The sequence below is a fragment of the Gracilinanus agilis genome, chromosome 3 (genome assembly GCF_016433145.1).
Source record: "Gracilinanus agilis isolate LMUSP501 chromosome 3, AgileGrace, whole genome shotgun sequence".
NCBI lineage: Eukaryota > Metazoa > Chordata > Mammalia > Didelphimorphia > Didelphidae > Gracilinanus > Gracilinanus agilis.
Genome location: NC_058132.1, coordinates 165753873 through 165776736, shown reverse-complemented (window position 1 = coordinate 165776736; position 22864 = coordinate 165753873). Strand labels below are relative to the sequence as shown.

The 22864-nt window shown below is 35.5% G+C and overlaps 1 protein-coding gene and 1 pseudogene across 1 annotated transcript; both read right to left on the bottom strand.

Annotated features, from left to right (window-relative positions):
• Nucleotides 1-26: 26 nt before the first annotated feature.
• LOC123241314 (olfactory receptor 8D2-like) lies at nucleotides 27-7008 on the bottom strand. The gene is made up of 2 exons (XM_044668990.1): nucleotides 6971-7008; nucleotides 27-954 (listed from the first exon to the last, which is right to left on the bottom strand). The coding sequence occupies exon 2, from the start codon at nucleotides 948-950 to the stop codon at nucleotides 27-29; it is 924 nt and encodes a 307-aa protein (XP_044524925.1). The 5' UTR covers nucleotides 951-954; nucleotides 6971-7008.
• Nucleotides 7009-16785: 9777 nt separating this feature from the next.
• LOC123241313 lies at nucleotides 16786-22080 on the bottom strand (annotated as a pseudogene).
• Between the last annotated feature and the right edge of the window lie 784 nt (nucleotides 22081-22864).

The window sequence follows — 22864 nt, the reverse complement described above, 5'->3', positions numbered from 1 at the left end:
CTGAGAAATTCTGACACTCAGAAGTCTCAATTCCCCATAACCTTCCTAATGGCATTCTTCACATCTTTATTCCTCAGACTATAAATCAGAGGGTTTAACATAGGGATCACTGTGGTGTAAAATACTGAGGATACCTTCTCTTGCTCCATTGAATTGCTAGAAGGGGGCTTGAAGTACATGAAAGTGATAGACCCAAAGAAGATTCCTACGGCTATGAGATGGGAGCTGCAGGTACCAAAGGCTTTGGATCTGCCCTCAGTAGAGCGGATTCGTAGGATACTGGACAAGATGAAAGTATAAGAGATAAGAACAGCCAGAGTTGGAGCTAAGGTGTTAACTCCCCCAATAATAAAAAGAAGAACCTCATTAATATGGGTGCTTGAGCAGGAGAGGGTTAACAGGGGAAGTATATCACAGAAGTAATGTCTGACAATGTGAGATCCACAAAAGGATAGCATTGCCATACGGCTAGTATGAACCGTGGCACCAAAAAATCCCAAGGAATATACCACAAACATCATTACAGAGCACATTCTTTGAGACATGAGAACATTATAAAGTAAAGGACTGCAAATGGCAACATAACGATCATAAGCCATTGCTGTCAGGAGGTAACCTTCAGCAATGACAAAAATTAGGAAAAAATAGAGTTGGGTCATGCATTCCAGAAAAGAGATGACATTCTTCTCAGACACAAAGTTTACTAACATTTTAGGGGTAATGACAGTGGAGTAGCAGAGATCAATGAAGGACAAATGACTGAGGAAATAGTACATGGGGGAGTGAAGTTGAGAACTGATAGCAATTAATAAGATCATACCCAGATTCCCCACTACAGTAACCACATAGATTCCAAGAAACAAGAGAAAAAGAGGAAGCTGAAGCTCTGGCTGATCTGTGAGCCCTGCAAGGATAAACTCCATCACTGTAGAATGGTTTCCTGTGGCCATTTTCCTGTCGATAAAAACTGTGAAGATGGAAAAGAAGAGTTAGATTCTAGGCAAGATTCCTCTGCAGAAAAAAGTGGTACATTTCTGCCCATATAGATGCTGCTTTTAGAAGTTGAGAATGTATTCATTTGTGGAAGTTTTAGGACAAAAGCTAAATAAATGCCTGGTAGAAATTATGTAGATTGGATTCCTCTCTGAGTTCAGAAGTTAGAATAGATGACTTCTAAGATCATATCCAACTCAAACATTTTATGATTCCAATCCATTCTGTTTACTCCTGGATATTCTGTCCCCACCAGTGTTCCCTGAGTACATTGGAAAGGCCACATAAGAGGACCAGAGCTGATTAGTCACCCAAGATACCACTGTACTCTGCTCTGTGAGCATCTATGAAAGAGATGCTCAAAGACATCTCTATATTTGAATCTCAGGGGAAAGCGTTTAAAAATATATTTCTTAGAAGCTCCAGAATTCACTTTTCAAACAAAATACGCACAAAACACTGATCGATATCATAGAATCAAAAACCTCCTTCTGGGCATAGACTAATGGAACCAATATGGAAGAAGCTCACTAGGAAGGGACCTATATCTCCTTTTCCCTTTTTATCTCTTCCATAGCACCTAGTGGACAATCTAGCTACTGTGAATGAATGGTTGCATAGAGCATGGATTTGGACATAATTTAGGTATCTCCTGACCTCAGTCCTTAAGGGAAAAACAGGATACTTCCTCTTAGAACTCAATCTAGTCTATGGAAATAAGTGAGACAGAATAATAAGTTAAAAGTCTCAGTGCCTGTGTCCAATTCAGTCCAATCTATCCAACATTTCTTGTGTGCCTGCTACATGTAAAGCACTATGTTAGCCACTGGAAACACAAAGTAAATGAAAAATAGCTCCTGCCTTCAGGGGTCTTATATTCTAAAGTTACAGTTCTGGCTACATTACAAAGTAAGGGTAGCTTCCTCTGAAAGAACTGTTCTGGGCTTTTCCTACATGAAAGAGTAGACAGAGTGATGGTAAAAGTTCCATATTATACAAACTAAAGCAGCCAAAAATGGGAAGGGAGAGAAGAAGGGGATTATATGAAACTTTATTTGCTAAATGGAGTCACCATGATGCCTGAGTATTGGGTGTGAGTCTCTGGAACCTCAGTACTCAGACCTTACCAGGTCTCTGAACATAATATGCATTTCCTTTTATATAAAAAAGATCAAACCATTTCCATAAGGGAATTATTCCAGTAATCAAGGTGAGAGAATGCATAAGAAATGCCTATCTGTGAGGAGGAAATTGCAAGGGAAACATTTTTTAAACATGAAGAATTATAGAAATATGAGCTTTAAAAAATACATTGTCATTAGCAACATTATTATTCAATTTGTATGGACTGCTAAACCTGGAAGGAGTTAGAAGAAGCTGGAAGTTGCTATTATCTCAAAAATCATTTAATCAACTAGCATTCAGTGCCTTCTATCTTCCAAGGTTTCTGGGGATATAAATACAATAAATGAAACAATTCTTATTAAAAATGACTTTATGTAGCTATAAAAATAAAACAAATTGCAAAGTTAAGTATTAAAAAGTGTGAAATCTGCATGAAAGTTATACCTTCTTTCTAACCTAATATCAAAGCTTCCAACCAAGGACTTCAACCTGGATTATGGGCCCTTCTTAGATTGTCTCATCATGGTACTGACCCCTTACTGTTGATGCAGAAACAAGTCCCTACATCTAATACCTCAAATTAGTACTTTATATCACCAGATTCTAGCTCTACATAAATAAATAGGACTTGTCCTTCCCCTTCCATATATAGAAAACTTCCAGATATGGCTTCTTTTCCCTCCCTGTCCTTTAAGGACTTGGCTTGCTTCATTAAAATCCATAACTCCAATCTTTGACATATTTTACCCTGAGAAATAATAACACACCACACTGAATTTTTTTTTCTATAGCCAGTGGCCTTGGAAAACAACAGTTCTGGTGTTGGCAATCCCAACCCAAAGATAATGATGGAATGTGTCAGATAAGAGCTTAAATGAAAGAACCCTCAAAAGGGAGCAAAAGAAAAAGAATTCAAAAGACAGAGATTTTAGACCTAAGGACTTGCTGACTTTTACTGGTTGGCTGGTTGTGGGTGACTGTAAATAATTCTAGAATTATAGCTAACAGAAATCTTTCTACAGAAGAGAGGCTGCCTAGTTGCTACTATCCATCAGAGGAAGCAGAGAGCAGACAGTGATACTAAGAAGAAAGCAGCTCAATGGAAACTACCAGAAAAGAGCTGCAAAGAGAAGCTCATTTGAGGTGCACAGCAGAGAAAATAGTAGCAAATAGAATGTAGCAGGAAAGAAATCCAACTCAATGGAGAAGAGAACATAGAGTCTTTGATGAAATCAACAGCAGACTTCAGTTACTCTGAAAAAAGTAGAAATGTGAATCATCCTAAAAACCCACATACTTTAACCACACATGTTCCTCATGCATCTGATCCATAAAATGTATTCTGTTGTCACACAGGTATTCATATGAGATTTCGTCCCCATTTCTTGATGTGATCATTTGTAGGAGAATGCATTCCTCTGAGCATGAGAGATCCATATTGTCATTTATTTTGTAATGCCTTTTTAATTAAATATATTTTGCTTTGAGGTAATTTGTCTTTTAGCTGGTCTAGTAAAAAAAAAAGAAGCAGCAATAATGAAAGCTCATTAATTATGGGAAAGTTCGTTAATTATGAATGTGAATAGATATTGACCCAAAAAAAGTGGCTCAAACCAAGGGTTGCTTTTATTGAGGTCCTGGCTGGATGGATAGAACTTAGGGGTTACATTGATACAAAGAATACTTTCTTGCAAAGTCACTGCAAATTATATCATATCCTCTCATGACAAAGCAAAACTAGAAAACTAAAGAAAAATAGAAAAAAAGAATGGATTTTTAAACTCTTAGAAACCATAGGTGTATAAAATTTTGTGCTGAATTGCAAAGGAAAATTCTATGGAATAAAATTAGTTGTTTAAGTAGTTTGGGATATGATTAAGATATACTGTACTCTTCTCCTGAAAAACCATTCCAGGGGCATGGTTTGGAATCTCATGGGCTCCAAACAAAGAGAATAGGAATCTCTCCCTATCTTTAGCACAGAATTAAAACTGAAAAACCTCTGGGAAAAGATTGATTTGCTTTTGGAGGTGATTTAAAGGGAAATAAAGAAAAAGATATGGGAAGATGAAAGTACCGTAGGAACCTTTGAAAATGAGCTAATTCTTAACTCTGGGCTCTAAATTTTAAATCACAGGTGCCTAATAATGCTGGAAACTGAAATTTTAATTTTGTGGTTCTAAATCTAGATTTCTTTTAGTTGACACTTATCTTGAAACTAAATTACAAGGCAGTGAAATGTGTTCTTGTTTTAATTGTGGCATCAAATTAAAAAAAAAACAGGAAAATGAAGGGAAACCTGAGTTATACTCTAGTCTCAGAAATGTATTAGCTTTGTGATCTTAAGCAAGTTACCTTATCGCTGTTTACCTCAGTTTCCTGATCTGTAAAGAAGAAAATAATAAAGGTATCTGCCTCCCAGGGTTATTGTGAGGATCAAATGATATAAAGATTATGAAATGCTTCAGACAGTGTCTGGCATAGTATAAGAACTATTAAAATGTTGACTTATTATTATTGCTACTTCTTTAATTGGATATGATTATTCCATATTGATCATTCTACATTGGATGTTAGATGTGATTGGTATAGAATGCCAAAAGTGATAAAATGAGTACTTTGTATGTAAGGAAATTTGAAAATGCATTCAGTTGAACTGTTGTCATCTTATTGGTAATAAATTTTGTTTCATGATTTAAATACATGATATTATGTATGTTATTTTTGTTTTTCTTATATTGTAAAATAGAAACATATTTTCTTCTAAAAGAGGTAATATTAATTTGCAATTTGGGGTAAAAGTTGTAGAGATCCTTTAAGATAGCCTTATCTGTGGGGTCCCTTGAGATTTTATATTCCGGAAGGATAAGATCTTATTAGCCCTACTGATTTCACATTGCAAAATAAATTTACTAAGATATATGTGGTGACATGGGGCATCTAGGTCATGCAGTGGCTAGAGTGTTGGGCCTGAAACTAAGAGGACTTAATTTTTAAAATGGCCCTAAACATTTACCAACTATGTCACTTAACCCAATTTTCTTCTGTTTCCTCATCTGTAAAATGATCTAGAGAAGAAAATAGCAAGCCATTCCAGTATATTTACCAAGAAAACTTCAAATATAATCCCAAAAAGTCAGAACTTATTGAAAAAAAAAAATTGACCAAGAAAAATAGGATGATTTAAAGATGTAACTTCATTATATTAATATGAATTACCTATCAGATATTTGTTATAGGTCTGAAACCCCAGAATGTGGTTATTTTTAATTTGTTAAGTAAAGGGTAAATGAAATGTAACTCTTAGGAAAAAAGAGAAAATTAATAATATTTGAGTCCTACACTGTCCATTAGTAGTAAAATTTTGCTATCTTGTTTTCAGTTTTGCTTACAGGGATGCTTGTCTGAATTGTCATGAAGCCAGTGGTAGAAAATGGCATATGTTACAGTTTGAGAACTTCTAGAGATGGATGTCTATACTTGGGAAAAAATGAGGGGATGACCTTGACATGGACTAAGATAGGATGCTCTTGACTCACTTTTCCCATTATACTATTTCCTTTCCAAAAAGTAAATTTCCCCACCTGATAAATAACATGATCAGTTTTCAGATATGTTGCAAGCCTGGAATCAAATAGAGTTAGAGTTTTTCACTGATTATGTATGTGTCAAGTTAGTTTGTGCCTTTGTGGGGACATCTTGACATTATTATAACTATGTTCCTCCTTTTCCTTTCATAGCAAATTTCTATACTCAAGGCAGGTGAGCAGTAGAAGATTGGAAGTAAAATACTAAATTTCTTAATTATTAGATTGATACTGTAATATCTGAGTTACTATAATAGGGCACAAGTATAAAAAATAATATAATTTTAATCTGTATTTGTGGTCAAGTTATAACATAGGGATGATATTCTCCCAAAGGAAGAATTAAACAAAGTAATAAGGTAAAGATATAATGTAAAAGTTTTCTAATTAAATGGAATTGTAAACTTTGAGAAAGCAATAGAATTAGATTACTTTTCCTAAGAACTTCTGTAATGCAAAGATGCAATAAAGGCTTATATGTATATGATTGATTTCAAAATGTATCCAATAGAGAAATTCAGGTTTTGGGTAGGTTTTAGTAAGTTCCCACAATAGCATTAAATATTTTTAGATATAAAATGCATTAATAACTGTAAGGAAAATGAAATTAATTTCCCACTTTAAAGAATCTAATAATTTCAAAAAACAGAAAAGTTCATTTTACAGGTTAAACCCTCATGAATTTCCTTAAGTTCTCCTATCAGGTACAGGTTTTTAGGTAAAGAAAGGAGCATCAGGAAATATAAAAACTAAACATCTCTGAAGTTTCAGATGAATTACGGTTTCCTACTTATATATTCTGAAAGCTCTGTTGTTAATAGGATCAAAACCATAATGCTTGAGCTAGTCTCCACAACATGAACTAGTTAATGGAAAACCAAATGTAGTAGATTGAGTAATAGATCATACTAAATTGCATTAAGTATTGTTACTGGCAGATTTTAATAGATTTATCCAGGTATCCTCTTCAGAGCTGTCTTGAGAATGAGGCCTATTCCAGAAGGTCTAAGAAAATATATTTCCAAGGTCCAGATGACTACATGGGATATCTAGGACTCAAGACAAAATTAAATGGTTAAATGCACACTGGGATTAAGTCACTAAGATACAAGGAGACTTGATATTATTTAATATTGATGATCAGACTTTTTGTTCCATGGTGTTTGTGTTTGCTGAATTTTCTAAGTTATCTTGATAACATGTAAATCTTTCCTCTCAGAATTATGACATTGTGAATCCTCAAATAGTTTGATCTGTAGTCTAACTTATGTAATTCTGATTATGGAGATATGAAAAAATAGATTTGGCTTACTGATGCAGAGAGGATGGAGCTGACACCCTCTCCCAATAATCAAAGGAGAGGAATTGAGAGAATTGTAGAAATTTAGTGAACCACATTGACTCCAGCTTGTGACTCAATTATAGATCTAGCTCAGTTCTCTTTCTTTTCAATTATGATTTAGTCTGGTTTCTGTCTTGTGAAAAAACTTTATTCAATTATAGAAATTGTGAGAAAACTTTATTGCATTATTTGAACCTAGCTCTGCATGGCTGGGAATCTGGACCACCTCTTCCTTTTACTTAGAGACCCTTAACTAAGAACTTGGGTTATTTTGACCAGAAACCCAGTCAGATCCAAAGATTGATCCAAGTTTTCTCACAATTATACTTTTCAAACAACCCGTATGCCTTTTCTGAAGAATGACCCCATATTGGTCAATCAGTTACTGTTTCTTTATTCTTTCAATTGAATATAGACACTTGGGAAATGAGACCTTTTTCAGATTTCAAAGAATTGCATTTGTTCATTATTCCCCTTCCAAATCACATAGTCCCTAAACTTTCCTCCAATTAGAATCAAATTACCTAATCTTGCATTTTGCTTTATATCTTATTTGTCTTCTTTCATAGCATAAAAATCTGTCTCCCTCTGTGTTTGGAGTCTAGTGACAAAGCTGAGAAGACCTCATCTTAATTTGTTATGCAATTGGCATGCATCGTTTAATAAACCAATGTGCTTAGGAGCTTGAACCTTTGTTTTCTTAATTGTTTCAGATTTTGCCCTTCACTCTCTCTACAACTGGAATTGGAAAAATCATTCATGGAGCTTCAAAGGAAGAAAATTTTCTAGTAGTACATCTTCTGGGACTTAATTACTAGACTAACAATTTTATTGAATATCTGTCTCCCATGCTTACAAATGTCATTGATAACTGTAGTGGTTTAAGGCATTGTAAGGTTATATATCTATAACCCTCAGAGGACTTCTGAGAGTCCCAAAACCTTATTAAATAGATCCAGGGAACTAGAAAACAGCTATTAAAAATGAGAAAAGAAAAAGGAAGATTCATATTTACCATTTGCTAGACAAGCAATTTTAGAGGAGTCAGGCAGCTTTCCTTTCAGAATTTGCTGTTAATAGTAGTCGCTTTTTATGTATAAGCAAAAATGGCAGCACCTTCTTTTCTTCTAGAAGATTTTGGAATAATATGTAAATTCAACAATTCTAGATTATTTGGAACATTTAAAACAAAGCAAGTCCCTCATCTACACCCCCCAAGAAAAATCTGGATTTTTCTCTGACCTTTCAAGAAACTCAGGTTGCTTTTCCTGAAGACATTTTCTTCCTAGGACATGATGGGGAAAGAATGAGATCCTAGTTATTTTAATGTATTGAAGTGGGGAATAGAAATACATAGGCTTTGATTCCCACAGGATGACACATCTCCTGAGACTAGATTCTTGGTAGAAGACACAATTAATGATAAAGCAATTAAAATCTTTAGGAAAGATCCCAAAGGATTGGGATCTATAAGGAATAAACAAGTATTAAGTCAGAAATAAGCATCATTGATTGCTAAATGTAAATATTCAAAATGACCTTTCCAAGTAATTTCTTGTGGGGAATCCTATTATGTCCTCAGAAACTTCATGCATATCTGCCTAACTCTGTCTTTGGCATCAAAGTTGAAAGTTACTTCAGTCTTAGTTCCATCATCAAAACAATTCTATTCCTACTCTATTCCTCCTCTCACTACCCTACTATATAGTACTTCATTATCATTAACTTGAACTATTGTGATAGCTTCCTAAGTAGATTTGTTCTTCCTTCCTTGCTTCCTTCTTTCCTTGGTTCCTTCTTTCCATCCTTCCTTCCCTTCTTTCCCTTTTCTCTTCGATTGTCCTGCAAGACACTCTTTCTGCTTATGGATCAATCTAGCCTTGTCATTGAACTGCTCAGTCTTTTAATGACTTCTTAGGGGTAGAGTTCAAACACTGCCTCAAAGTTCTACACAATCTGATACTACCCAATTTTTCTAGCCTCATTTCACAGTACTTCCCTACAAGTATGCCATATAACACTAAGAGTGGACCAACATACCCTGAATTTTCCCACCTCTATATCTGCTCATGCTGTATCCTGTTACTTAAATGCCCTTCCCACCATTTTCATTTCTATCCTGCCTCTTCTGCTAATTTGCTGAGCTTTACAATCATGCCCCAGCTGCCTCAGCTGCCTCAGCACCTCAGACCTCCTTACCCTTGTGATAAGGAACTTCTGGGACAAGATGGAAAACAGCTTGAGTGACAGGATCTTCAGTTAAAGAACTTAGAATTTACCCAGGTGGCATGAGCCAGGGCCAAGAGACAGTTGGGACCACCTCTATAAATAAATACCCTTGGACTGCACCACCCAGGGTCTCAATTGGAGAAGGGAATTCTGGGAGGAGGGTGGTATATGGGAAGGTAGGCCGTAGACCTGCAAATCCAGCATCTATACCTGAGTGCCATAGGAAGTTCACTGCTCCCGATACTAATAAGGCTGAGAGAGAATAACATCAAGCTGCTAAGAAGAACATCATTCTCCTTCTCTGTCCTTTGGTTTGCACTACGGCTTGGTGAAACTGGGGACTGTGTGAGGGAGAAGAATCTCCAGCCTGACATCAACCTATTACTTATAGATTTAGATTACCTTAACTTAATTAGCCATAGTATAGCATCCCCAAACCTCTAGCCTGATTCCTTGTTCCTAACCCTTAAGATAAGCAATAAATCCTGTTAAAGTTTAATCCGGCTAAAGATTTGTGCTCCTTTCCTGAGTAGTGACATCTACAACTATAGGGAAAGGGATTTATCATACCGCAGTCAGATTATTAGCATTATCCATTTAATAAATCAATACCAAGCTGAATCAACCCTTTATCATCAAACCCAACCTCAAGCCAAGGAGCTAGAGGAGTGGTTGATCATCATGCAACACCTCACTTAATACTTTGTCTTGGGCACTGTTAAAGAGGCGTAGGCTTGGCTAAGCTGAACTTTATAAACCCCGGGATTACTAGCACATTTGGTGATCTTTCAGGCAACCTCATCTCTCACTTAGCCTAGATCCATCTAACATCTGAGGATCTTAAGCCAGCTTGGCAGGCTCGGAATGTAGAGTCTGTCACCCCAAATAGACAGCACCAGGGTTTATATCCCTTTTTTTCTTTAACATCCTGGAGTATCCATTGTCTTCTTCAAGTTTCTCACTCTGAAACATCCTTCAGCCATGCTAGGGCCCTTCTCTCATTCATGAGTTCCTCCCAAGGACTCCATTTTGAGAAGGAGTCTAGGCCAACCAATCTTCATGCCCCTCCTACCTCTACTTCTGACTTTCTAGTCTTCAACACTAGACCTTCTCCTTCCACCATTTTCATTTCCTCTCCCCCATGCCTTTTCAGCTCTCTTTTTAGGTATTATCTTTTTCCATTTTAGCATAAGCTCCTGAAGGGCAGGGACTATTTCTCCTTTCTGGTATATTTGTAATACCAATGCTTAGCACAGTGCCTGACACATAGTAAGAACTTAATAAGTGATTCCTGTTTACTTACTTATACTAAATTCTTACCTATTCCTTTTAAAATTATTTTATTTAAAAAATAATTCTCTTAATACACATTTACACAATCCTACAAATCTATACCCATATTAGTTACGTCCAAAAATGAAAATGAAAAATCTCTTCCTGCATTTTAATTGACCTCTTGATCAGAAAGTGAGTGGAATGTTTCATCTTCATTCTCTTGGACCTGTAGTTTATTACTGTATTAATCAGAGTTCTAAAGTCTTTCAAAGTTATTTTGTTCTGTGGTCAGTTATAACTGTGTAAATAAGTTTACTAATTCTGCTCACTTTCTTTTATATCATTTCATAAGGATCTTAATAATTTCCCCTGAAACTGCCCATTTCATTACTTCTTGTGGCACAATAACATTCTATTTCATTCATGCATGATGCCAGTAGGGAAGAACTAGGAAACAAGTCTATTTAAAAAATAGCATTTCATCAGATAATGGAGGGCCTTGAACTTTTTTAAAAAGGGCTTGATTTTAACTTTGTAAACTTTACTTGGAGTTCCAAATCTGAAAACCATTCATCAGATTTAGATAGATGGATCCTAATCATAGAGGACATCTTGGTACATAAAGATTTAACCAGAACCAAAGAAGCAGTTCAAAATGCCAAAGAACCTATCACCCTTATAAAAATTCTTTAGAGCTAGTTGCTTTTTTCAGTTGTTTGCTCATTTTTCCTGTATAATTATAGGTAGGCTCTGTTTTCTGGGGAGTTGGGGTACCCTCTTGAACTTCAGTCCTTCCTTGATGCTATTTTTTCTGGGTTTTTATCAGTTTCAGTTCTTGGAGGTTGATATGATGGTCTAAGGGCTGAGAGCTCTGAGAGTCCCCTTTCCCTGCTGATTCAATTGACCCTTGAGATGTTGATGGCTTAAGGACTTGGTTCAGGTTTGGGCATAAGCTTTTGATCTCACTCTGAACTTGATCAGGTCAGGGACTGATCAAATTCTAGCCTCAGGCTGAGGCTCAAATTTTTGGTGTCACTGTGTACTTGATCCAATCAGACACACCCTTGATTTCCCTGTCCTGGAGCTCCATCCTTAGTTTTGGGCAAAAACATGGGGGAAGAGGCCTGTGAACTGTGTGTTCACCCCAAAGTGTGAACCATATTCTCATCCCAAGCCCAGACTGGGATTCCTGACTTCACTCTGGGCCCGCACAGATCAGTCCACTTCAACCCAGACTGCTCTGGGCTGGGACTTCAGACTTCTCCACAAATTTGAAATTTCAAGGGATGTGTTTTAGCTTGGACCACTATTTGCCCAGGCAGGATCTCGGGGTCTAAATGTTGGCTTCTAATTAGGTTTCAAACCTAGGACAGCAGATGTGGGGTAGGGATGTGGGAGTTGCTCTTGGCTTGCTCTTCCCTTCTTGCTACATCCTTTTGCTGGCTCTGCTCTCCTCTTACCCCAGTGCCCCAGATGTTCTTTGCCTACCTTTTGGGTTTTTTCTTTTCTTGATAGTTGTTTCACTCTGTCTCCTTGTTAGTTCTTTCACTCCTGTATTCGTTTTGTGGCAATATTTTAATCTTGGTCACAGTAGATTCTCATGGTGACATGGAGCTGCTGTAGTTTACTGCTCCATCTTGACTCCATCACCAGAAGTCTAAACCTATCACCTTTAAATTGGCATAGGTAAAATCTGGCCTCAGACTTCCTACCTGTGTAACTTTGGGCAAGTCACTTAACATCAGTAGCCTAGGTCTTACTGTTCTTTTGTCTTGGAGCTAATACTTGAAACAATTGTAAGACAGAAGGTAAGGGCTTGAAAAGAAGGTGAGATAAAAATTCTGTCTTGGAGAAAAATGCTTTTCTATACTAATCAGCATGTATGTTTCAAAAGTGGAAGGAATTAAATTGGGCTCTTATTCCTTCCCAACATCAGTACTGTTTCTTTTTTGTATTTTTCAGACTTTGGAATAGTGACACCAAATAGGTGAGTTTGTTTTTGCTGACTGCAAGAAACTGAACTGTGTATATGTGGTTGTGTGTGTATATTTTTATCCTCAGCACTAACAGGAAAAATTGAAATTAAGAAAATAACTTTCCTCCTATCCCCAATCCTTATATAGGAAAGTGTTTGTTTTCTAAAGAATTTCTTTTTATTTTAATGATTGTCAATTTTAGGACTAACTTCAGTTGAATTTCTCAGGAAAAAATGCAATAAAGTAAAAACTTTTGTCACAAACTCATAATTTTGTGTATAGAAATGATGAAAGCATTTGACATATGGAACTCAAAAGCAAATTTACTGGTTAATCACAGATTTATTATAAAGTTGCCTCAGTGTATGTTGCTGTCAGAGGCAGTGGAAAATAAAAACAAAGAGAAGGGCTTCTGGAAAGACTAATTATAGAAGCATGGTAAACAAATGGAAGTTCATCTGAAAGTATATTCTGTTAATCTTTAAAATGCTATTTGCAGTATGTTTCTGTCATACGGACAAACTGTTATTCAAATTCTAAGGCAGAACTTTTAAAGCTAACTTTATTTTTCATTAAATTTTAATTAAAGTTTTAGCTAAATTTTTCAATAATAAAACATCTATTTTCTTCTCTGCACTTTCCTGCACAATTCAGACAAAAAAGAAAAACTCCAAAAAGAAATAGGCATAATCAAGCAAAACAAATTTCTATACTGGCCATGTCTGAAAATTTGTGTCATATTATAAATTAGTCTATCACGTCTCTATTGAGAAGTTGATAGGGTTCTTTATCATCAATTTTCTTGAATCTTAATCGATCTGCATTGCATCCAGAAGTACTGTTTTTTATTAATATCAATGTGATAGTATAAATTATTCTCTTGATTGTGTCCATTTCATTATATAACAATTCATATAAGTCCTCCAAGGTTTATCAGAAACTCTCTTCATTTCATACTGTATTCCATTATGTTCATATACCATAATCTCTCCAGGCACATCCCAGTTGTTAAGAATGTTCTCAATTTCCAATCCCTTGTCACTAGAATAGCTACTATAAATATTTCTGCATGTATTATTATTATTTGTACCTTTTCTCTTTCTCTTACTTCTTTGGCTTATATATCTAGTTGTACTATCAGAGACTAGTTGATTTGGGAATATAGTTTCACATTTCTGTCCATAATATCTGGACCAATTCTTAGCTCCACAAACAGCCTTCCAATATTTCTGTTCCCTAACAACCCTTCCAATATTTGTCATTTTCCTTATGGTCAACTTTACAAATCTGAGAGGTGTGAGGTAAAACCTGAGAGTTGCTTTAATTTGCATTTCTATAATTATTAGTGAGTTGGAGCATTTATTATAGATAGGTTGGGTTTCAACTCCTTAAAGTGTCAGTACCAAGGCTCGGGCCATTTATCAACAAGTGAATGATGCTTATTCTAAAAAATTTTAATCAGTTATGTTAGGTGTGTAGTATACAGAATTGGGGTCATATAGTTTTTTCTAGCTTTGGCTGAGTTCCAAAAGCTGTTAGGCTTTTGGAATCTTGAGAAAGGGGCAGTTGACTGGATCTTCCGTGGAGGGAGGTTGTGAATGAGCCAAGCTGCTTTGAGTACCTAGCTTTAATATTAAAATTTAGCCTAGCTTTGATATATTTACTTAAGAAATTATTATTTAGATAAACCCTTTATATCTTCCTTTCCTAATACCACCCCTGCTTTCCCTCCCTTATCTTATATGTTTGTGGAGTTAATAAGGAGAGTAATTAGAGAGGAGTTAAATCTGTGAAGAGTTACCTAATTGACAGCATTAGTTATAGTTAGACAGTCATCATTTATTACCTTTAGATAGCCATAGCATTTTGTAAAGCTGAGTTTAAAAAGGCAGGTCCTTACTCAGACTCCATCTTTACTTCCCTTCCCCCACCTGACGTTCCTGAGACAACTGATAGGGCTTTCCTTTGATCCACCTTCCTAACAAACATCCTTCAAACAAAATAAACCCTTTTGTTTCAATAGCCCTATTAGTGTAATTTGTCTGTTAGTTATCAAGTGGGAAGAAGAGGGAAAGAGACAACATACTCTGGGCTTAGAGGGAAGCTGGGGCATCCATCTTGAAGGAAGGTGTTACTTCAAAACAGGTCCCTTCCTGTGAAATTAACTAAAGCCTGTTTGTTAATTTCAGTCTAGTCTATTTCCCTCAGCTTGTGTTTGAGTCTAAGTCCCAGTCTGTAAGCCTGCTGTGTTTGTCTGTTTAGTTTAATTTCTTCTCCCAAAAGATCTCTGTTTCCCTTCTGTGTTATACTCCTGACTTCAGTCCTATTATACCCTGAATCTCCTTTAATCCCAGCCTACCTGTAACCGAGATTACCCATTTAGCAAGTCTCCAACATCCTCCTTTCAAATTTCCTTATACCCCACCTTTCCTCAAATTACCCACATAACATTCTGGTGAGCCAGCTAGGAGATGAACCTAGAATCTTGTTTGGTCTTAAATTCTTTATTTTCCCATAGATTTGACAGGTATACTGAAATATGATATCCAGAAAGTTGAAACATTGAGGTTTACAACCCAAAGTCACCTATCCAGTATGTTCTTTTAGGAGTAAAAAATGGACATTCAAAAAGATAGATTTCAAAGCATTCCTGAGGAATAAGTCAGATCTAAAAAAACAAAATCTGAAGTCCAAACATGGGACCCAAGAGAAGCCTAAAAAAGAGAAATAAAAAAGAGAAAATTTAAGGGACTCATTAAGATCAAATTGTGTGTATCTCTACATGGAAAGAGGATATCTGTAATTATCAAAAATTACTCTTATTAGTAGAGGAGATAGAAGGAATAATATACTTTGAAAGAGGGTGGAGAAGTAATTTGATTATGATGATATGATGTATATGATGATGTATGAGGATATGATGTGTGTGTAAATGCAATGAAGTGAAATGATAAGTATGATATTTATGTATATTATATGATACATAAAAAAAATCAAGGGGTAAAAAAGAGGATTGCAATGAGAGAAAAGGGAAGAAAGAGACAAAATGGGGTAAATTATATAACATAAAGAGGAGTGAAAAAGCATTTTAAACGGGGAGGATAAGAGTGGTGATGGGCAATGCTTTAACATAACTCTCATAACTGGCTCAGAGGGGGAAAAACAAATATAGTGATCCCTCACCTATTGCCGGAGTTGCGTTCCAGAGACCCTTGTGATAGGTGAAAATCCATGAAGTAGCAGCATTATATTTATTTTATTATATATATTTTTAAGCCTTTATAACCCTTCCAAACAAACAAAAAAAAACTTCACAAAAACACGCCACAGAGCAACACTATGCACAGTGATCAGATTTCTATGTGAAGAGGACAAAGATAGATGCTGAATGTATGGGAACAGTGTGGGAGAGCAAACAGACCAATGCTACAGTCACTGAGCCAATCAGAGCCCAGGATACAGAGCAAAGCTTTGTGTTTGGTCACCTTTCATTCCATCAGCCAAAACTGTGCTGTGTACAATCTCACATTGGCAAATTTGTGCAAACAGTAGTGATGTACTGCATTTCCATTGTGTACATTATGTTATTCATCCTCAAAATCCCGCAACATAGAGAAAACTCCACAATACAGAATTATATATGTATTTTTTAACCCATAATACAGTGAAGCTGTGCTAAGTGAACTGCAATATATCGAGGGAAAACTGTATATCCATTGGGGCATATAATTCTATCTTTTCCTGAAGGGAAATAAGACAATGGAATGAAGAAGTAATTGGAGGGAGGGGAAAACAGGAGGGGCAGGTGATAAAAAGCAAAACACTCATGAGAAAGAATGGAGTGAGAGGGAATAGAGCAAGATCATAAAAGGTAAATAAGATGGAAGGCAATACACAGTAATCATAACTCTGAATGTGAATGGGATGAACTCTCCCATAAAACAGAAGTGGATATCAGAGTGGATTAAAACTCAGAAATTTAGTATATGTTGTTTACAAGAAACATATTTGAGGCAGGGTAACACATACAGATTCAAAGTAAAAGGTTGACGCAGATTTTTTTTTTTTTAAACCCTTGTACTTCGGTGTATTGTCTCATAGGTGGAAGATTGGTAAGGGTGGGCAATGGGGGTCAAGTGACTTGCCCAGGGTCACACAGCTGGGAAGTGGTTGAGGCCGGGTTTGAACCTTGGACCTCCTGTCTCTAGGCCTGACTCTCACTCCACTGAGCTACCCAGCTGCCCGTGACGCAGAATTTTTATGCAACATCTAAAGGGAAAAAAAAAAGTAGGAGTAGAAGTCAGGATTTTAGATAAAGTGAAAGTAAAAGTTGATCAGATTAAAAGATAAAGAAGGTAATTACATCTTACTAAAATGTACTATAAACAATGAGGTAATATCAATACTAAACATTTATGCACCAAATGGTATAACATCTAGATTTCTATAGGAGAAAATGAAGGAGCTTAAGGAGGAAATATATAGTAAAATCATGCTAGTGGGGGACCTCCCCTATCAGAACTAGATAAATCAAACCAAATATAAATAAGAAAGAGGCGAGGAACTGAGCAACACACATGGTATATATACAAAGATCAACCATGTATTAGGGAATAAAAACACTATAAAATGCATAAAAATACAAATAATGAATGCAAATTCTTCAGATCATAATGAGATAAAATTATAATTAATAAGGGATCATAGAGAGGCTAATTTAGATCTAACTATTGCAGGGGCTTAGGATATATTGAATCTGTGCATCTTTGGATAAAAATTTTATTTAGTTGCTATGATCAAATCTTGTAAAAGATAAAGGATATGTATAAACTGGATCAGAAATGGAAGATATGATAATGAAAAGTCCAGGATTTATAGAATCATTTTAACATATACCCAGATAAGAGGTTATAAAGGCAAATTTTTTTTGAGACGTGGACCAAAAGAAACATCCCTTCACCTAAATCTAATAAATAGAGACAGAGAAACAAAGACTACTGGACTTAGAGGCAATAGAGATATATATTCAAAGTCCACCTTCAAATTTTACTGTCCATGTGATCAGGGGCACCAAATCTGTTTCTACTCTTGAAAGTTGGGATAATATCAGAAATAGTTAGCAGGAATTACTGTTGGGAGATCACAGGAGAGGAAGTATAAACAATGCTTTGAAAATCTTAAATAACTCTAAATGTTACCAATTAATGATCAAATTTAGATATTACTTTATGGTTTGCAAAAGATGTTTCAAAGCTTCAGGAATGGGAACTATGTCTTTGAGAATTTTAGGTAAGGCTTAGTTAATCATTACTGTGGCATCTTTTATACCTTTTTTATGATGAAATTCCCTCTTGTCTCTCATCTTCCTTCCACTAACTATAATAATGAAAATGACAATTTTGAAAAAGGAAAAAGAATGTGATGATGATGATGATGATGATGATGATAATTGTATGATTGATGATGATAATGAATGTGAAATGTGGGCTATTAGAGTAAGTAAAGCTCTTTTATATTCTGGTACCAAAATCAGGGAAGATAAATGTGAACAAGTTGGATCTATCACTACCCATCTTAAAAAAATGTTTGATAGTTAATGATGCTGACTACTAAAGCAAGCAAAGTAGGAGCAGCAAAATCCTTTCACTAAGTTTTGCACTCTTGACTTCTATGCTGCAAATAGAAAAAAAGTAAATAATCCCACTGAAGATAAAAGAATACTTGGTATCTGTGAGAAAATTAGCTCTATTTAAAATATGCCACTAACATAATAATATCAAAAGCAAATAATTTTTATGTAGCATTTTTCAGGGAAACAGTTTTAAGTCAATATGGTTCTTCCTAGATTTAAATTTACTATCATCTCTCCTAAATAGAACTAATTATCATTTCCAAGTTTCAAAAAAAGAAATCAAAACAAAATATCTCATTTGCTCAATGTATAGTGTCAATGCACAATGTATAATCACTCAGTGTATGTGGAAGATATCAAGTTATATGGATTCAATGGAAACATTAAATATCTCCTATATTCATGACTTTTTCCCCGTGATCTAAAAATATAACTTGGATTTAAATTAATTTAAATTCATGTGAAAGAGTTGAACTAGAATTTAGAGATGACCCAGGTATAGTCTATGGATATAATAACTACAAATTCCTTGGTGTACCCCAGAAAGACATATTGAGTTTAAAGATATCAAGAACACCGTGACTAAATACTTTAGAAGCCTTACTGGCAGTCAAAAATGTAAGGTGAATGGAAAATTGCATTTAAAGAAAGTAATATCTATGAAATAACAGACATAATACATACTCTTAGAATTTTCAAGTGGACCTTAATAGATTTAAGAAGTGTCTTCACAAAAATCCATACAATTTCAATAAAAAACAAAGATTAAGATTCCCTTGACAAAAAGAAGAAAGTTTGACATATTCTAAATGCATATGATCAAAACCTACAGAAATAATTTTTAAAAGAAGTAGACATGACCTCTTTGAACAGTAGTAAATTATAACAATGGATGTATTACATTATTGAGTTAATATAACAGAAAATAAATCATTCCTGACAGAACATATAAAAGAACTAACTCAATAGCTTTCTAATAATGGAACCAAAAAGACCTCCATTTAAAATATACATGTAAATTGATCCCATGGTATATCCACAAAGTAGCTGTTCAATAAATAGAATAGTCATGTAAATTTGATTATGAAAAGAAAGAGAAATTCAGGACCATATTATCATTATCAGAAATTACAAATGGGTTATCCATAAGGATAAATGCTGTCATAGGACAGAAAAATTAAAATACCTTTTCCATTTAGAGAGGTTCAAACAATTTGGAAAGTTCCTTCAGGAAAGCTTTATAATTCAAATGAATTTGATCACATCTCTTACATAAAGTAAATATTGTAAGAACCTTTCCTTCTAGCATTTTTTTCAGAAAATAAAAATTTTTTTTATGAAAACATGTATCTTTAATTGTCCATTTCTTATAACTTCCTAATTTCAAATGGATCTCCTTATCAATTACACAGGGAATGTTTATTTATTGTTTCGAGCCAAGGCCAGCCCTATTGTACATCTATTGTGTGAGACAGAAAACATCTGTATCACTTTCCAATAAAAGGCAGTTTTACCTAGATGCAATGGGATTTTAGTCAGAGAAAAAGTAAAAGAAAATTACTTTGGGTTTTTAAGTTAGCAACAAAATAAACTTCGTGCCCATATACAAATTTTATTAAAATTTTATTTAAAAATAACAAAAATAGAGTACTTAAAAGATCTAGGTTAAACTTGTTTTGTGAATGGGGAGCAGAGGATTACATTACATCTACATCATTTGAACATTTTATTCCTATGTTCCAGGCAAATTACCCTCAAGTTTTCTTTTACTGAATTACTGATAATTAACAATTGACAAAGACAGAGCCATTTGCCATAATTAAGATATAAATTTATTGAATAATTCTATGTGGTATTTACATTTTCACAGAGGATATCAGGAAATAGCTTTATCCTTATAAATGACCTTAGAGTCCACAGAGCCCAAATATGGAGATAAAATATCCAGATTAAAACTCTCATTTCTGACTTTAAATTTAGCACATTTCCCACTGAATCTTTAAACCAAAGGAAGTAAGTCCTTTCTGGTAGAATACTGAGCAATAGAAAAAAGAGAGAAAGGAATTTGGGTAAAGTTTCCTTCCTGAGAAAATTGTAATTAATCAGAAAGAAAAGAAAACATTTATATCACTTTATGAAAATCCTGCTTCTGATCTGGAAAACATTTTTCTCAAGGTGTTCCTGTAGAATTAGGAAAACTGTAAGATGATAGAGGTCAGTGGCAATGAAGTCTCCCCAATCCCAGGTCTTTGGAGAAGCAGCAAACTAGATTGGATGGGAGGAGCAAAAGTGAGGGAGTAGAATATTCCTCAACCCCCACTCAGTGAGCTGTTAAAATCAGTTACTGTTTCTTTCAGTTAAACTATGGAGGCTGGAATTGGTTAGGTAAATTCAGGATCCAAGCTAATAATGGTAAAGACTAAACCCTTATGATAATTTTTCTCTATATTATAATCTCCCCACAGGAGAGAATAGGTGAAGCTTGATGTCTTAGGAGCAGCCCACTGGCTCAGGAGTTAAGATCAACTTCAGAGCCACTAGTAAGAGGAACTTGGCTTATGGAGGATGTGAGTATTTCCCCAAATTATCTGTATCCAGATACAGTTCCTAGATGATAAGGGTTTAATGGAATAGGAAGGGGAATAGGAAGAGAAAACTATTTAAATCAGCTATGTCAAAAGGCAGCCTCTCCCCCCAAAGGGGGAAACGTATCTTGAATAGCTGACCTCCTACCTAAGCCCCTAAATATTCTTCTTTCTAAACCTAGATAGCTAAACTAAGGTAGACTGTGGACTTGCTTGAAGGTCTAACAAAGTAAAGCAGCCCTGGCTGCCAGAGATTGTCTTAGCCCCTGAGCTACCTAGAGTGTCCCTCTGCTCAGAGCCAAGAGCAAAGAACCAGGATCCTTGCAAGAGTGGTGACCTCACTTTTATACCAGGACTCCAACTGCCTTTAACTGCCCCCTCCCTTAGAGTTGTGGGGGGCACTATGGAATTCTGTGATGCAGCTCGAACCCCTCTCAGAAATATGGATCCCACAGTTCCTCAAAGCAATTTGAACATCTTTATTCCTAAGGCTATAAATGAGGGGGTTTAGCGTAGGTACCATATTTGTGTAAAAGACTGAAGACACTTTGCCCTGCTCAACAGCCTGTGAGTAAAATGTTTTGAGATATGTGAATGAAGCTGATCCAAAGAAAAGAGCAACAACAATTATATGGGAGCTTCAGGTACTGAAGGCTTTGGACTTGCCTTCACTGGAAGTGATGTTCAGGATACTAGAAAGGATGAGAACATAAGAGGTGAAGATGGTGACACTAGTCACTGTGACGTTAGTGCCCACAACAATTTAAACCACCAGCTTATTGGCATAAGTGCTGGTGCAGGAGAGTAGGAGGAGGGCAGACGCAGGACACATGTAATGACTTATGACATTGTCATCACAGAAAGACACTTTCAGCATGAATCCAGTCTGAGCCATTACACCAGCAAACCCCATTACATAAGCCCAACCCAATGGACATGAACAGACCTGATAGGACATAGTGACATTATATAGCAATGGGTTATAGATGGCAACATAACGATCATAAGCCATTATTGTCAACATGTAGCATTCAGAAATAACAAAAAAAAAACAGTAAAAGTAGAGCTGAGCCATACATCCTGAGTAGGAGATGATATTTTTTGCTAAAATAAAATTCATCAGCATTTTGGGAGTAAAGACAGAGGAGTACCAAAAATCAATGAAAAAACAATTTGAAAAGGAAATAGTACATAGGAGTATGATTAAAATGATCAGTCCCAGGTTTCCCACTAAAGTGATCAGGTAGACCACTAGAAACAGTAGGAATAGGGGAAGCTGGAGATCTAATCAATCTGTTAAGCCTGCAAGAATGAACTCAGTCACCTGAAGAATCATTTTCCAAAGCCATTCTCCTCTTGAGGGATCTATAAAGAGAGGAGAGAAATCATACCAGAAGAAAGAGGTTCTATCCCAATTATGAAAATAGAGCACTTTTGGAAGTCTCTGGAAGCCATCCTCACCATGCCATGCCAGTTATGTTCTTATCATTCCCAAGATNTCTTATCATCCCCAAGATATCCAGAGGTTTTGATTGAGCTGAGAGTCTCCATGAGCTGGAGGATTGCAAAAAAAAACTGCTTCTGAGTTCCATTGCTGAATAAGAGATGATGTTCCTCAAACTCCAAAGCAAAAAGAAATTAAAAAAAAATGAAAGTAGCATTCTTTGTCCTTTCCCTCCTCCCTGTCTTGTCTACTTTAGATCAATACTAATTATTGTCCTCATATCAGAGGAGAAGAAGAAATATAATACATCAAAGAGGTTCTGACAATGACAATGGTCAAAGTATTTTTAAATTATATTATTTAAAATAATTCTAATACTGTTATTAATAATAAAATAATAATGGCTAGCATTTGCATACTATCAATAATATATCAGACTCTTGCTTTAAAATATCCTTTGATACAATAATATTGAGAAGTAGATAGTATTATGATCACCAGTTTAGAATGGAGGAACCAGACAAACCCAGTTTAAGTGACATAGATCTAAGAAACACAGCTATGAACTACTAAAAGTTGGATTTAAACTCACGTCTTTCTGACTGAATGTCCAGAGTTGTATCCACTGAGCCATCTTATGTAGCTGCCTTCAAACTGTATCCAGAGTCCCTTTGCC

What these genes read in the sequence shown, in the direction of transcription:
- LOC123241314 (XM_044668990.1), bottom strand. Translation starts at nt 950, where the DNA reads ATGGCCACAGGAAACCATTCTACAGTGATGGAGTTTATCCTTGCAGGG.